This window comes from Saccopteryx leptura, chromosome X (genome assembly GCF_036850995.1).
Source record: "Saccopteryx leptura isolate mSacLep1 chromosome X, mSacLep1_pri_phased_curated, whole genome shotgun sequence".
In the NCBI taxonomy this organism is placed as follows: domain Eukaryota; kingdom Metazoa; phylum Chordata; class Mammalia; order Chiroptera; family Emballonuridae; genus Saccopteryx; species Saccopteryx leptura.
The window spans coordinates 36,176,119-36,194,403 of record NC_089516.1 but is presented as its reverse complement, the minus strand read 5'-3'; the positions used below and the strand labels follow the sequence as shown (position 1 = coordinate 36,194,403).

Genomic DNA, 18,285 nt, shown 5'->3' with positions numbered 1-18,285 from the left:
CAAAGAGAGCTCATCAGACACCAAACCCAGTTGAGGCAAATTCTGCTTTCTGTGGTTAACACGAGCATAGCAGTTCACACACTTTGGACAAGGTAGTCTTACAGTCTGCTGGCCCAAGCCCCAAATATGCTGCCCCACTGGGCCGAGTCCCACAGGGGGAAGGGAGAGAGGCTCAGAGCACATACATACAAAATATGAGTTTTGTAGAGCCTGGAACATGTTGAGGGGCTTAACCATTTTTGGGGGGAGTAAAATCAACCCCAGTGGAAAACACTCTCAATCCTCCTTCCTGATACCAGGGATTCCACAGCTGAAAGAACTTCTGCAGAGGAGACTGTTGGCACCACTCAATCTGAATCTGCTGATAACTTTGCTGGTGAGAAATAGAATTGGAGTATCCACTGGTGCCTGAGGGATTAGACTCTGGAGTAGGGGCTACTTTCCCCATACTGAGATCCTGTCCAAGAGAACCACAAAGTAGGGGATCCCACTAATGTTGTCATCCCAACCTCAGCTGCCCTAGTCCGCTAAACTTGCAACTTGTAGAGGGGTTGGTGGGGTGAGACCAGACTTGTCCACTCTATAGACTTTCTTCAGAAGACTAGATGGGAAGACTAGGCCAATGTAAGAAGAGGTGGAGCAGCTGAACGGTAGAGGTATTCTTAAGGACCTTTGACAAAGCTGCTGTCAACTATATGCAGGAGGAAACTGATCCTTATACAGTAATTGGCCTCCATCACACACACACAGGCACAGAAACCACAAGCACAACTACTGAACAGAGTGGTAGTGGCAGACAGATAGCCCACGGTGAGTTACAAACAACATCTGACATCAACTCATACTCAAACCCCAACCCAGAACCAACACAACCAGTCATGGGTGGCAGACCACACCAACAATAGACTCAACTAGCCATACAGATGGTACACCTAAAAAATGAGTCCAGCAGTCATCAGACCCTGCTAAGAGTAACTATGCCCCATAAGACAGACATTGCACAGCATCTAATACATGTGATCAAAGTTGACCTTAGAGTCATCTAATCTGAAATATTAACTCTACCCATGAAAGGGCCAACAGCATTCAAGAATCACATACAAAAGACTCACATATAACCCTCAAGAAAATTGCCAGATCAAGGAGCTTAGGTGATCTGGATGTTAGTACTTCTGAGCCCATAAAGATGTTACATCAAATCTGGGAGTCAAAGTAGAGCTACCTAACACACAGACAAAATGAGCACACAAAAAAATATGAACCAAATGAATTAATAAGAAAAACCCCCTAAAAAAGAAATAAATGAAATGGAAGTAACCAAACTACCTGACACAGAGTTAAAAATAATGGTAATTAAGATGTTCCACAATCTTAGAGTAAGAATGAATGAATACAATGAGAACATAGTAGGCATTAAAAAGGACATTGAAACCATAAAAAAGAACCAGTCAGAAATGGCATATACAATAAATGAAATGAAGGTTGCACTAGAAGAATTCAGCAGCAGTTTAAATGAAGGGGAAGATCAAATCAGCAACTTAGAGAATAAGATAAACATAAGGACAGAAACAGAGAAGCAAAAAGAAAAGAGACTCAAAAATACTGAGGAAACTTTAAGAGACCTCTGTGAAAACAAGAAAACAAATATCATAGGGGTTCCTGAAGGTGAAGAAAATGAACAAGATATAAAGAACTTATTTGAAGAACTCATAGATGAAAACTTCCTTAAATTAATGAAGGAAAATGTCACACAAGTTCAAGAAGCACAGAGAGTCCCATTAAAGATGAAACAAAAAGGCCTACACAAAGACACATCATAATTAAAATGCCAAGGTTAAGAGACAAAGAAAGAATACTAAAAGCTGCAAGAGAAAAGCAGTTAATTATCTACAGAAGAGCCCCCATCAGGATATCAACTTCTCAACAGAAACACTTGAGGCCAGAAGGGATTGGCAAGAAATACTCAAAGTGATGCAAAACAAGAACCTACAACCAAGACTACTTTATCCAGCAAGGGTATTGTTTAAAATTTAAGGGGAAATAAAAAACTTCCCAGACAAAAAAAAAAAAAAAAAAACTCAAAGAATTCATTACAACCAAACCAATACTGCAAGAAATGTTAAGAGGCCTGCTATAAAAAGAGCAATGGGGGAAAAAAATCAAGAAAAAGAGGAACGTAGATTTAAAGAATAAAACGGCAACAAATAACTACATGTCAAGAATAACCTCATATGTAAATGGATTAAATGCTCCAATCAAAAGACATAGGGTAGCTGCATGGATAAGAAAATAGGACATATGCTGTCTACAAGAGACCCATCCCAGAACAAAAGATACATATAGACTGAAAGTGAAAGTATACAAAAAAGTATTTCACACAAATGGAAATGAAAAAAAAAAAATCTGGGGTAGAAATACTTATATCTGACAAAATAGACTTTAAAACAAAGGCTATGGTAAGGAATAAAGAAGGTCACTACATAATGATAAAGGGAGCAATCCAACAGGAGGATATAACCATTGTAAATATATATATGCACTTATATAGGAGCACCTAAATATATAAAGCAGATTTAGGTGCACAAAAAGGGCAAGATCAACAGCAATACTATAATAGCAGGAGATTTTAATATCCCACTAACATCAATGGAGAGATCCTTTAGACAGAAAATTAACAAAGAAACAGAGGCCTTAAATGACACACTAGATCAACTGGATTTAATTGATATCTACAGAACCTTTTATCCCAAAACAGTAGAATATACATACTTTTCAAGTGCTCATGGTACATTTTCTAGCATACACCACATGTTAGTATTCAAAACAAGTCTCAATAAATTTAAGAAGATTAAAATCATATCAAGCATTTTCTCTGATCACAATGATATAAAACTAGAAATCAAGTACAGTAGAAAAACTGAAAAACATTCAAACACTTGGAGGCTAAATAACATGTTATTAAATAATGAATGGGTTAACAATGAGATCAAGAAAGAAATGAAAAATTTCCTTGAAACAAATGAAAATGAACATACAACTCAAATTTTATGGGGCACAGCAAAAGCAATCCTAAGAGGGAAGTTCATAGCATTATAGGCATACCTTCAGAAGCAAGAAAAACCTCAAATAAACAACTTAGCCCTGCATCTAAAGAATTAGAAAAAGAACAAATAAATCCCAGAGGAAGAAGAAGGAAAGAAATAATAAAGATCAGAGAATAAATAAATGACATAGAGGCTAAAAAAAAACAATACAAAAGATCAATGAAACCAACACCTGGTTCTTTGAAAAGGTAAACAAGATTGATGAACCTTTAACCAGACTCATCAAGAAGAAAAGAGAGAGGACTCAAATAAATAAAATTAGAAATGAAAGTGAAGCAGTAACAACTGACATCGTAGAAATACAAAGGATTTTAAGAAAATACTATAAAGATCTGTGTGCCAAAAAACTGGACAAACTAGGGGAAATGGTTAAATTCCTAGAAACATACAATATTCCAAAACTCAATCTGGAAGAATCAGAAAACCTAAACAGACCAATTACAACAAATAAAATTGAAACAATTATCAAAAAACTCCCACCAAACAAAAGTTCTGGACCAGATGGCTTCACAAGTGAATTTTACCAAATATTCAAAGAACTAACACCTATCCTTTTCAAGTTATTTCAAAAAACTCAAGAGGAAGGAAGACTTCCAAGCTACTTTTATGAGGCAAGCATAATCCTCATGCCAAAACCAGGTAAAGACAGTACAAAGAAAGAAGACTATAGGCCAATATCCATGATGAACTCAAATGTTAAAATTCTCAACAAAATATTAGCAAACCAGATCCAGCAATACACACAAAAAATTACACATCATGATCAAGTGGGATTTATTCTGGGGAGGCAAGGCTGGTACAATATTCACATATCAATCAATGTGATTAACCACATAAACAAAAGGAAGGATAAAAATCACATGATAATATCAATAGATGCAGAAAAAACATTTGATATAGTCCAGCAGGCACTTATGATCAAGCGACTTATGATCAAAACTCTCAGCAAAGTGGGAATATAGGGAACATACATTAATGTGATAAAGGCCATCTATGACAAATCCACAGCCAACATCATACTCAATGGGCAAAAATTAAAAGCAGTCCCCTTAAGATCAGGAAAAAGGCAGGGGTGTCCCTTTCACCACTCTTATTCAACATAGTTCTGGAAGTCCTAGCCACAGCAATCAGACAAGAAGAAGAAATGACATCCAAATTGGAAAAGAAATAAAACTATCATTCTTTGCTAATGACATGATACTGTATGTAGAAAACCCTGAAGTCTCAGTCAGAAAACTACTAGACCTGATAAATGAATTTAGCAAGGTGGCAGGATATAAAATTAATATTCACAATCAGTGGCATTTTTATACACCAACAATAAACTGTCTGATAGAGAAAGTAAGGAAACAATTCCCTTTACTATTGCAACAACAACACAATAAAGTACCTAGGAGTAAATTTAACCAAGGAGGTAAAAAAAGACTTGTACTTGGATAATTATAAGACTGATAAAAGAAAACGAGAAAGATATAAACAAATGGAGGCATATACTGTGTTCATGGATAGGAAGAATAAACATCATTAAAATGTCTATATAATCCAAAGAAATTTATAAATCCAATGCAATTCCTATTAAAATACCAATGGCATACTTCAAAGATATAGAACAAATATTTCAAAAATTTATATGAAACCAAAAAAGAACACAAATAGCCTCAGCAATCTTGAAAATGAAGAATAAAGTGGGTGGTATCACTCTCCTGATATCAAGTTATACTACAAGGCCATTGTACTCAAAACAGCTTGGTACTAGCATAAGAACAGGCATATAGATCGATGGAGCAGACCAGAGAACCCAGAAATAAACCCACATCTTCATGGACAATTGATATTTGACAGAGGTAAGAGCATACAATGGAGTAAAGACAGTCTCTTTAATAAATGGTGTTGGGAAAATTGGTCAGGTACATGCAAAAAAAATGAAACTAGACCACCAACTTACACCATTCAAAAAAATAAACTCAAAGTGGATAAAAGTCTTTAATATAAGTCATGAAACCATAAACATCTTAAAAGAATTCATAGGCAGTAAACTCTCTGATATCTCTCGTAGCAATATTTTTGCCGATTTATTTCCATGGGCAAGTGAAATAAAGGACAGGATGAACAAATGGGACTATATCAAACTAAAAAGCTTTTGTACAGCAAAAGACACCATTAACAAAATAAAAAGACAACCCACACAATGGGAGAACATATTTGCCAATACGTCTGATAAGGAGTTAATAACCAAAATTTATAAAGAACCTCTAAAACTCCACACCAGGAAGGTAAACAATTCATAAATGGGAAAAAGAAATGAATAGACACTTCTCCAAAGAGGACATACACATGGCCAGTAAGCATATCAAAAAATGCTCAATGTCACTAATCATCAGAGAAATGCAAATTAAAACCACAATGAGATATCGCTTCACACCTGTCAGAATGGCACTAATTAACAAAACAACACAGAATAAGTGCTGGCGAGGGTGTGGAGAAAAGAGAACCTTCCCGCTCTGCTGGTGGAAATGCGGACTTGTGCAGCCACTGTGGAGAACAATATGGAGTTTCCTCAAAAACTTAAAAATGGAACTGCTTTTTGACCCAGCTGTCCCACTTTTAGGAATATATCCTAAGAATATCAAATCACTGATTCAAAAGAAGATATGTACCCCCATGTTTATGGCAGCATTATTTACAATAGTCAAGATCTGGAAATAGCCCAAGTGTCTATCAGTGGATGAGTGGATAAAAATGCTGTGGTACATATACACAATGGAATACTATGCAGTCATGAAGAAGAGGGAAATCTTACCTTTTGCAACACCATGGATGGACTTGGAGATTATTATGCTAATTGAAATAAGCAAAGCAGAGAAAGAAAAATATCATATGATCTCACATATATGTGGAATCTAATGGACAAAGTGAACTGAGGAACAGAATAGAGGCAGAGGCAGGGTCACAGGGACCAGAGGGAAAGCTATCAGAGGGAAGGGGAATGAATGGATGGGATCAAAGAAGGTGAAGGAAAAAAAAAAAGAAGGTGAAGGGATTAGTGACATTATATATACATAACAGAGATACCAATAACAGGACAGCAAATCCCAGAGGGAAAAGGAGAGGGAGTTAGGGGGAGGGGACAAAGGGGGTATAAATAGGGACATGGGGGATGGTGGTGAGAATGCTATATTTAGTGGGACACTTGAATCCATGTAATCTCAATAAATTAAAATTAATAAAAATTTAAAAAGAACACAATGAGGCATTACCTCATACCTACCAGAATGCCTTTCATTAACAAATCAACAAACAACTTAGTGCTATGAAGGTGTAGAGCAGGGGTCAGGAAACTTTTTGGCTGAAAGAGCCATGAACGCCACATATTTTAAAATGTAATTCTGTGAGAGCCATACAACGACCCATGTACATTACACATTATCCAATAAAAATTTGGTGTTGTTTCAAAGAACAGCTGTGATTGGCTCCAGGTACCCACAACCATGAACATGAGCGTTAGGAAATGAATGAATTGTAATACATGAGAATGTTTTATATTTTTGTTATTTTTTTATTAAAGATTTGTCTGTGAGCCAGATGCAGCCATCAAAAGAGCCACATCTGGCTCGCAAGCCATAGGTTCCCAATCCCTGGTGTAGAGGACAGGGATCCCTCCTAAACTGCTGATGGGAATGCAGACTTGTGCAGCCACTGTGCAAACAGTATGGAGTTTTCTCAAAAAGTTAAAAATGAAACAACCTTATGACTCAGCTATCCCATTTCTAAGAATATATTTTAAGAATCCCAAAACGCTCATTCAAAAGAAGATATGCACCTCCATGTTTATTGCAACATTGTTTATAATGGCCAAGATCTAGAAACAGCCCAAGTGTCTGTAATTGGACAAGTGGATTAAAAAGCTATGGTACATTTACACTATGGACTACTATGCTATCATGAAAAAGAAAATCTTACCTTTTATTATGACATGGATAGACCTGGCAGGGTCACATGGAACAGATGGACAGCTGTCAGAAGGAAGGGTAAAAGGGTGACAAGATCAAAGAAGGTGTAAGGATTAGCCAAATTATATATACATATCACATAGATACAGTCCTCAGGGTAGCAATTTCCAGAGTGAAAAAGGGGATGGATGTGGGTGGGGGAACAAAGAGAGTGAAATGGAGGTGGAAAAAGACTTTGCATTGGTCATGTGAGGTACAATGTGGTGGGTAGAGAGTGTTCTATTGAGCAGGACGCTTGAAACCGTGTCAACACAATAAATTAAAAGTTAAAAAAAATAATTTAACAAAGACAAATGACCCAATTGAAAAATGAGCAAAAGATTTAGATAGACATTTCTCCAAAGATGATATACAAAGTGACCAAACAGATACATAAAAAGATTAGTCTTACATCACTAGATAGATCCTAAAGAAAGAAAATTAACAAAGAAACCGCAGACTTAAAGGACACACTAGATCAACTCGATTTAATAGACATCTTCAGAACCTTTCACCCTAAAGCAGCAGAATATACATTCTTTTCAAGTGCTCATGGTACATTCTCTAGGATAGACCACATGTTAGGGCACAAAAGTGGTCTCAACAAATTTAAGAAGATTGAAATCATACCAAGCACTTTCTCAGATCACAATGGCATGAAATCAACAACAACAGAAAAGCTCAAAAATACTAAAACACATGGAAAATAAATAGCAGGTTATTAAATAACGAATGCATTAAGAGTGAGATCAAAGAAGAAATAAAATAATTCTTAGAAACAAATGATAATGAGCATACAACAACTCAAAATTTATGGGACACAGCAAAAGCAATACTGAGAGAGAAGTTCATAGCACTACAGGCACATTTTAAGAAATTAGAAAAAGCTCAAATAAACAACTATATCCTGCATCTAAAAGAACTAGAAAAAGAACAGCAAGTAAAGCCCAAATGTAGTAGAAGGAAGGAAATAATAAAGATCAGAGCAAAAATAAATGACATAGAGACTAAAGGAACAATGCAGAGGATCAATGAAACTAGGAGCTGGTTCTTTGAAAAGGTATACAAGATCAATGAACCTTTAACTAGACTCACCAAGAAAAAAAGAGAGAGGACTCAAATAAATAAAATTAGAAATGAGAGTGGAGAAATAACAACTGACACAACAAATATACAAAATATTGTAAGAAAATACTATGAAGAACTGTATGCCAACAAACTAGACAACCTAGATGAAATGGACAAATTCCTTGAAACATACAATCTTCCAAAAATCATTCTGGAAGAATCAGAAAACCTAAACAGACCGATTACACCAAATGAGATTGAAACAGTTATCAAAAAACTCCCAACAAAGAAAAGTCCTGAGCCAGATGGCTTCACAACTGAATTCTACCAAATATTCAAAGAAGAACTAACTCCTATCCTTCTCAAGCTATTTCAAAAAATTCAAGAGGAAGGAAGACTTCCAAGCTCCTTTTATGAGGCGAGCATAAATCTGATTCCAAAACCAGGCAATGACAACACAAAGAAAGAAAACTATAGGCCAATATCCCTGATGAATATAGATGCTAAAATTCTCAACAAAATATTAGCAAACCAGATCCAACAATATATGGAAAAAATCATACACCATGATCAAGTGAGATTTATTCTGGGGAGGCAAAGCTGGTACAATATTCACAAATCAATCAATGTGATTCATCACATAAACAAAAGAAGAAGAAAACCCACATGATAATTTCAATAGATGCAGAAAAAGCATTTGATAAAATCCAGCACCCATTCATGATCAAAACTCTCAACAAAGTGGGAATACAGGGAACATACCTCAACATGATAAAAAGCCATCTATGACAAACCCACAGCCAACATTATACTCAATGGGCAAAAATTAAAAGCAGTCCCCTTAAGATCAGGAACAAGGCAGGGGTGCCCCATTTCACCACTGTTATTCAACATAGTTCTGGAAGTCCTAGCCACAGCAATCAGACAAGAAGAAGAAATAAAAGGCATTCCAGTTGGAAAAGAAGAAGTAAAGCTATTATTATTTGCAGATGATATGATATTGTATATAGAAAACCCTAAAGTCTCAGTCAAAAAAATTTGAACCTGATAAATGAATTCAGCAAAGTGGCAGGATATAAAATTAATACTCAGAAATCAGAGGCATTTTTATACATCAACAATGAACAGTCAGAAAGAGAAATTAAGGAAACAATCCCCTTCACTATTACAACCAAAAAAATAAAATACCTAGGAGTACATTTAACCAAGGAGACTAAAGACTTGTACTCGGAAAATTATAAAACATTGATAAAAGAAATCAGGAAAGATACAAACAAGTGGAAGCATATACCGTGCTCATGGTTAGGAAGAATAAACATCATTAAAATGTCTATATTACCCAAAGTAATTTATAAATTCAATGCAATACCAATTAAAATATCAATTACATACTTTAAAAATATAGATCACATATTCCAAAAATTTATATGGAACCAAAAGAGAACATGAATAGCCTCAGCAATCTTAAAAAAGAAGAATAAAGGAGGAGGTATCACACTTCCTGATATCAAGCTATACTACAAGGCCATTGTAATCAAAACAGCCTGGTACTGGCATAAGAACAGGCACATAGATCAATGGAACAGAGCGGAGAACCCAGAAATAAACCCACAGCTCTATGGACAACTGATATTTGACAAAGGAGGTAAGGGCATACAATGGAGTAAAGACAGCCTCTTTAATAAATGATGTTGGGAAAACTGGACAGCTACCTGCAAAAAAATGAAACTAGACCACCAACTTACACCATTCACAAAAATAAACTCAAAATGGATAAAAGACTTAAATGTAAGCCGTGAAACCATAAGCATCTTAGAAGAAAACGTAGGCAGTAAGCTCTCTGACATCTTTCGCAGCGATATATTTGCTGATGTATCTCCACGGGCAAGTGAAATAAAAGACAGGATAAACAAATGGGACTATATCAAACTAAAAAGCTTTTGCACAGCCAAAGACAATAAGAACAGAATAAAAGGACAAACTGCACAATGGGAGAACATATTTGACAGTACGTCTGATAAGGGGTTAATAACCAAAATTTATAAAGAACTTGTAAATCTCAACACCAGAAAGACAAACAATCCAATCAAAAAATGGGGAAAAAAATGAATAGACACTTCTTCAAAGAGGACATACAGATGGCCAATAGGCATATGAAAAAATGCTCAACATCACTAATCATTAGAGAAATGCAAATTAAAACCACAATGAGATATCACCTCACACCGTTCAGAATGGCACTCATCAACAAAACAACACAGAATAAGTGCTGGCGAGGATGTGGAGAAAAGGGAACCCTCCTGCACTGCTGGTGGGAATGCAGACTGGTGCAGCCTCTGTGGAAAACAGTATGGAGATTTCTCATAAAATTGAAAATTGAACTGCCTTTTGACCTAGTTATCCTACTTTTAAGAATATACCCCAAGAACACCATAGAACGGCTCCAAAAGGAGAAATGCACCCCCATGTTTATGGCAGCATTGTTCACAATAGCGAAGATCTGGAAACAGCCCAAGTGTCTGTCAGAGGACGAGTGGATTAAAAAGCTTTGGTACATATATACTATGGAATACTACTCAGCCATAAGAAATGATGACATCAGATCATTTACAATAACATGGATGGACCTTGATAACATTATATGGAGTGAAATAAGTAAACCAGAAAAAGCTAAGAACTATATGAACCCATACATAGATGGGACATAAAAATAAGACTCAGAGACATGGACAAGAATGTGATGGTAACGGGGGTTGGGGGTGAGGGATGTCGAGAGGGTGAGGAAGGAGAGAGAAGGAGTGGGGGGAAGGGAGGGGCACAAAGAAAACCAGATAGAAGGTGACAGAAGACAATTTGACTTTGGGTGAGGGGTACGCAGTATAATCAAATGTCAAAATAATCTGGAGATGTTTTCTCGGAACATATGTACCCTGATTTATCAATGTCACTGCATTAAAATAAGAAAAATAAGATTTAAAAAATGGTTAGTCTTTAGGAAAATGCAAATCCAAACCACAATGAGGGATATTTCCCACCCATTAGAATGCTTATAATCAGTAAGACAAATAATAAGTGTCAGAAAGGATGTGGAGAAGCTGGAACCCTCATAAATTCCTGATAAGAATGTAAAATTTTTTAGCCACTTTAGAAGATAGTTTGGCCATTCCTCAAAATGTTAAAAATGTGAGCCAGCAATTTCCTCTTAGACATATGCTCAAGAAAAATGGAAACATAGGTGCACACAGTCTTGTATGTAAATGTTCATAGAAGCATTATTCCTAGTATCTCCAAACTAGAAACCATTAACATGTTTACAGTTGGTGAATGGATAAACACAATGTGGTATATTCATAGAACTGGAATTCTATTAAGCAGTTAAAAGAAATGAACTGCTAATCCATGATACAAAATACATGAAACTGAAACATTGTAAGTTTAAATAGTCAAACAAGAAAGATATCTTACATGATTTAATTTATATGAAATATCAAGAAAAGGCTAATAATTTATAGAGCAAAAAAGCATATTTGTTTGTGGTTGTCAAAAGCTCAGAGAGGGGGCAGGAATTGACTGCAAGCCAAAATGAAGGATCTTTTGGAGGTGACAGAAATGTTCTATTTCTGGATGATGGAGATGATTGCAAAATTCTACAAATTTACTAAAAATCATTGAATTATACAACCTAAAAATGGGTGAATTTTATGGTGTATACATTATATTTCAATAAACATTTTTAAACGGACAGAAAAAAGCAGATTACAGTCAAAGGAATGATAATTAAACTGTTCTGGTTACTACTTCTATGTACCCCACTACATCAAAAAAAGTGGTTGAAACAATAGTCATTTTCTCATCCTCACAGATTGCATGTATAAGGAATTCAGACAGGCCTTAGTTGAGCAATTGTTTATCTCTTTGGCTTTGACTGAGGTCACTTGGCGGTAATCGGCAAATTTGAAGGGACCAAGACTGCTTTGCTCATATGTTCAGCACCTGAGTGGGGATGACTCAAAGACTAGAAATGCCAGCCAGAATACATGGCTTTCCATATGGCTTCACTTCCTCATACCATGGTGGCCTCAGGATAGGAACTTCTTACTTCGTGGTTTAGGGCTCCAAGTCTGTGTGTCCACTAAGCAAGTTAGAAAGTGCATTGCCTTTAGGCCTTGGCCGGTTTGCTCAGTGGATAAAGCATTGGCCTAGTGTGCAGATGTCCCGGGTTTGATCCCGGGTCAGGTCACACATGAGAAGCAACTATCTGCTTATCTTCTCATCCCTTTCCCCGCTTTCCCCTCTAGTAGCCAGTGGCTCTATTGGTTTGAGCGTCAGCCTCAGGCACTGAGGATAGCTAAATTGATTTAAGCATTGGTCCCAGACGGGGGTTGCCAGATGGATCCCCGTCAGGGTGCATGCGGGAGTCTGTCGCTCTATCTCCCCTCTTCTCACTTTAAAAAAAGCAAGAAAGTGCATCACCTTTTATGACTCAGCATCAGAATTCACCCAGCACTTTATGTCATAATCCGTCAGTCAAAGCAGCCAAAAACCACCCAGAATTAAAGAGAAAAAACATTTGGTCTATCTTTTGATGTGACAAAGAATTTGGGAGCCATATTTTAAAACTGCCACATAAACTGACAGCTTACTTCTCTAGAGCAACAAAAGTGGCCAGAACACAATGAAATCATGTCTTTAGTCTGTTGAAAGAAAACCACTATCAATCTAGCAATAATTACTATTTTATTGGTAATTTATACTAATATTGAAGGAAATGTAAATCATGTGATTTTATATTAAAAATTTTAATGTAAAGTACAAGAAAAAAGGAAAGACCCACTAGTTCTTTTTTATTAAGTATTATAACCTTGGTTGTAAACCTGACCAGGAAAATATGAGAAAGAAAATTTTAAATCACAGACCAATTGTATTATAAACATAAATTCAAAAATCTTAAACAAAATTTAAACCCAATACAGTGATATATAAAAATGATAATACATTATGACCTAGTTGATTTATTCCAGAAGTACTAGGTATATTTAACATTAGAAAATCAAATATGGTAATCTATTATATTATTACATAAAAGGGAAAATATTATTTGATAATATCATTAGTTTCAGAAAAGCACTTACCAAAATTCAACATCAATTCATAATAAAAAGTCATAGGAAATTGGGATTGCAAAGCAAGTCCTTACCCTGAAAAAGATCTGCAGAAAACCTATAGTCACCATTATACTTGATGTGGTGAAGCTCAGAAATTCTTCTGTTTAAGATCAGGACAACACACAATTTATAGGTATCATCAATTTTATTTAATATTTTACTAGAAATCTTAACCAGTGTTCTTAGGGAAAAAAAGATGGAACGATGTCCAAGGGTTAGAAGAGCCAACTTAAAGAGCTCTAATGTCTCAGCTGGAAGAATTCAAGCAACAAAATAAAGTAGTATCAAATTATACCCCAAAGTATAAACTAAATATCCATGAGCCTTTACTGATACAAATAAATAATTGAATAAAAACAATGATGGGGGAATCAGGCATATCTCACATACAGAATAATTCTTTTAAAAAGTATATAGGTCTATGATCTATTTGAGGTTAATTTTTGTGAATGATGTAAAATCTGTAACTAGATTCCCTCTATTTATTTACTGCATGTGGATGTCTAGTTATTTCGGAGCCATTTGTAAATATATATATATATATATATATATGTATATATATATTCATTCTATATTCTTTTTTGGTTTTTTTACTTTAAATTTGTTTCAGGTGTACAACATAATAACAGTGGTTAGACAGTCACATACTTTACAAAGTGTTCCCCCTGATAATCGCCGTACCCATCTAGCACCATGTAGTTATTACAATATTTAACTATATTCCCTATGCTGTACATCCCTGTGACTATTTTATAATGTCTACTCCTTTCACTTTTTTGACTCATCCCATACTCTTTCCTCTTCTTTATTGTCTTTTTCACTTTTTAATTTTTTCAATTATAGTTCACATTCAATATTATTTTGTATTAGTTTCAGGTATACAGCATAGTGATTAGACAATCACATACTTTACAAAGCGTTCCCGCTGATATTTCCAGTACCCAACTGGCACTGTACATGGCTATCACTCCTTTTTGCTGTTTTTACCTTTCGGTCAAAGATCAGTTGACTATACAGTGTGTCCATAAAGTCATGGTGCACTTTTGACCCGTCACAGGAAAGCAACAAAAGATGATAGAGATGTGAAATCTGCACCAAATAAAAGGAAAACTCTCCCAGTTTCATACCTATTTTCAGTGCAGTTTGATGTGGGCTCACACACAGATTTTTTTAGGGCTCCTTAGGTAGCTGTCCCGTATAGCCTCTACAGACTCGTCACTGACTGATGGCCTACCAGAACGGGGTTTCTCCACCAAACTGCCAGTTTCCTTCAACTGCTTATCCCACCGAGTAATGTTATTCCTATGTGGTGGCCCTTCGTTATAAACGCGCTGATATTCACGTTGCATTTTGGTCACGGATTCGAATTTAGCGAGCCACAGAACACACTGAACTTTCCTCTGTAACGTCCACATCTCGACTGGCATGGCCGTGGGCTGCTCCGCTGTATACACGGTGTTACGTCATCATCTGTGCATGCGCACATGCTGCCACATCATCCTACAGAAACTGGGAGGGTTTTCCTTTTATTTGGTGCAGATTTCACATTTCTATCATCTTTTGTTGCTTTCCTGTGACCGGTCAAATGTGCACCATGACTTTACGGACACACTGTATATGTGAGGGTCTATTTCTCGGCTCTCTATTCTGTTCCAAAAGGAAATTTTCTTTTTCTATATTTTTAAATTTTTTATTTAGAAAATTAAATTTAATAGGGTTACATTAATTAATAAGAGCACATAGGTTTCAGGTAAACATTTCTATAGCATCTGAACTGTTGATTATGTTGTATACCCATCATTGAAAGTCAAATCATTTTCTGTCACCTTATATTTGCCCCTCTTTACACCCTTCCCTCTACAACCTTATTGTGTACTAGTATGAAAGAAGAGATGTTGGCATTAGAAAGGAGTTGATTTTAACATGAGTGAATATGGTCACATATGCATATAGATGGGTATATTTGATGATGGAAAGAGGAGGAAGTTCTCTTCTGAATGCTTCTCTTTTCTCAGTGAAAAAAAGAAAATACCTGAGAGTGAGGATCAGGAAGCAAATAGTCAACTAAGTAGGTTGAGAAGGTGAATTTTTAGGAAAACATAATAAAATGGCTAGGTACCTTGAGTGTCCATTTGAGATTTATGGTTGTGAATTTAAAGAAGCTAGTTGCAGAGCTGTGTGATGTTTCTCCTACATCATTCTAATGCTTAGGTGAGGGTAAGGAAAAAGCTGTTTAGTGTGCTTTACCAAATGAGTGAAGTTTAAGACAAGAATGCAAGTGGAAGTTGGTTTTCTATCCACAGATCTAGAGGCTGGGTTGATATCCTCAGGGTTCTCAACTGCTGTGTCCATGTTATTACTTGTCCATCCTTTCTCTCTTTCAAACCTCATGCAGTCAGATGATGCTGAGTGCCACCCTTGCTTAATGACGAGTGTAATCAGTTATCCTATTGGTCATGCTTGTTCACTCACCAAACTGCCGAATATTTTATCACCTGAATCACTGTTTCCTTCTCCACTATCAGGGAATTCAATGCCTAAATGGTGAAAAAGGCTGAGGAGAAGCAGTGTCCTCAGCAGACATTCAAATTTGTTTATTTTATTTTATTTAGAGAATTAACTTTAACATAGTGACATTGATCAATAAGAGTACATAGGTTTCAGGTAAACATTTCTATAGAATTTGAACTGTTGGTTATGTTGTCTATCCATCATCCAAATGAAATCATTTTCAGTCACCGTATATTTGTCCCTCTTTACTCCCTTCCTGCACTCCCTTCCCTCACCCTCTCCCCCATCCTCCTACTCCGGGTAACATCTTCACTTTTATCTATGTTCATGAGTCTCAGTTTTATATCCCACTTACATGTGAAATCATACAATTCTTAGCTTTTTCTGATTTACTTATTTCATTCAGTATAATGTTCTCAAGGTCCAAATTTCAATTAGTGTGTGAAGGTGCAAGGAACACTTCCTGAAGCAATTGAAATAATTTAAAAGAAATGTAAAGGGGCCTTTAGTGAGAAACCTAAGTAGCTGTCTAAACAATTTTATGAAAAGAATAAATAATTTGAGCTTTATCTAGACTCAAACCCCTATAAAGTGGATGCCAAACAGTTTTTGTTTTCTGGAGATAAGCCACACTTTTCTTCTTGATCCTGGTTGTCTTTGAACTTGATCTTATAGGTCATTTATGCTTTCAGATTATATTTAAGAATCAAGCAAGCCGACCATATAACATCTTCCCTCATGGAATCACTGATGTCAGTCCTTGGCATTCAGGGAGATTGCCAAAAGGTAAGTGTTACCTCAATTTTATAGTTCTTACTTACCTGTAGGGACAGATAAGGTCACAGTCTCAATAACAACTAAAATTATGTTGGTCCTTGCTTCAGCTGTTATGCAGTATATAGGCACATTTTCACCCACCATCCTTTTATGCTATAATTTCTAGATGTATTACATCTATGTAGTCTACAATATCCACAAGAAAATGCTATACTTTTTGCTTTAAACATACATATGTAGTTTTAGAAAATTATGAGGAAAATTATTCCTTGAGATTTATCCAGTTATTTACCATCATCAACGCTTTTCATGCCTTCCTGGAGATCCAAAGTTCCTTCTGACGTCACTGCCATTCAGCTTATTTCCCTTCAGCCTAAAAAATTCTTTAGCATTCCTTATAGTACAAGTATGCTAGAGATAAACTCCCTTAGTTTTAGTTTATTTGAAAATGTCTTTATTTTGTCTTTACTTTTGAAAGATAATTTCACTGGACATAGAATTCTGGATGGAGTTTTTTTTCTTTTAGCACTTTCGATATACTACTTTACTGGCCTTTATAATAGCTAAGTCTAGATTCCATTGAATCATTCCTCCCTTGTATGTCACTTTTCTCTGGCTGTGATTTTCTTCATACTTATCCTACTTGGGGTTCACTGAGTTTCTTGGATCTATAAATTTAGGGTTTTCATCAAATTTGGAAAGATTGTGGTCATTATTTCTTCAAATATTTTTCTGACCTGTTCTCTGTCTCCTTTCCATTACATATATGCTTGATCTTTTGGGATTGTCCTACATGTCTTAATGTTATGATTATAATATTTTTCCTTCTCTTCTGTAAATTAGATAATTTATACTGATTTATCTTCAAGTCCACTAACATCAAACTGGAATTTCTGAGTCACAGTATATATATTTTTTATTTTTATACATAACCAGACCTTTGTTCCCAAATGAAGTAATAACTTGTATTTCTAATAATCATGTATGAAAATATAACTTCTCACATCTTTGATAGCTAGACAATAATAATCTTTTAAAATCCTGCCAATCTGGTGAATGAAAATGGTATCTCATTGCTGCTTTAATTTTAATTCTTTAGTTTCTTATGGATTTGACCATCTTTTCACATTTTTATTGGTCATTTGGGTTTCCTCTATTGTGAATTTCCCTTTTGATTATTTTTCTGTTGGGTTGTTTACATCTACTTATCCATCTATAAATCATCTATCTATCATTTATCTTCTTAGTTTACTTAATTATAGGCATTATTTTTTCCTGGTAAATGCACTTAAGGTAATATTTTTTTTTCTGAATATAATTTTTGGCTACATTCCATGCTTTTGATGTCTAGTAATCTCATTATCTTTTGTTTCAAGAAGAGCTCATAACTTGTTTGCTACAGTGCTTGTTTAAAGATTCATGACATATCTGTCTCATGTATTGCATCCCTTATCAATTAAAATATTCTTCTTGGTTCTGTTTTATGCTCCTTAATTTGAATTCAATTTTTCTCATTTTAGTATGGCCATACATCCTGAGCTAGTTTATCTTTTCCATGTTGTTATCTCCCCATATTTTCATTTTTTTTTATATTAGGTCTAACCCATGTATGTAAAGAGCATACAAGAGTGGGCAAAAATAAGTTTACCATTTTAATACAAATAAATAACA

At 35.5% G+C, this 18,285-nt stretch overlaps 1 protein-coding gene across 2 annotated transcripts in view; it reads left to right on the top strand.

The window, feature by feature from the left end:
* The window catches only part of F8 (coagulation factor VIII), a 216,840-nt gene that overhangs the window by 92,092 nt on the left and 106,463 nt on the right, over nt 1–18,285 (top strand). For both annotated transcript variants that reach the window (XR_010747809.1, XM_066356154.1), the window contains exon 10: nt 16,530–16,623. Coding sequence is in view for 1 of the 2 variants with exons in the window: in XM_066356154.1 (XP_066212251.1) it covers nt 16,530–16,623 (94 nt within the window). In the remaining variant the exon portion in view is untranslated. The remainder of the gene's footprint in view (nt 1–16,529; nt 16,624–18,285) is intronic.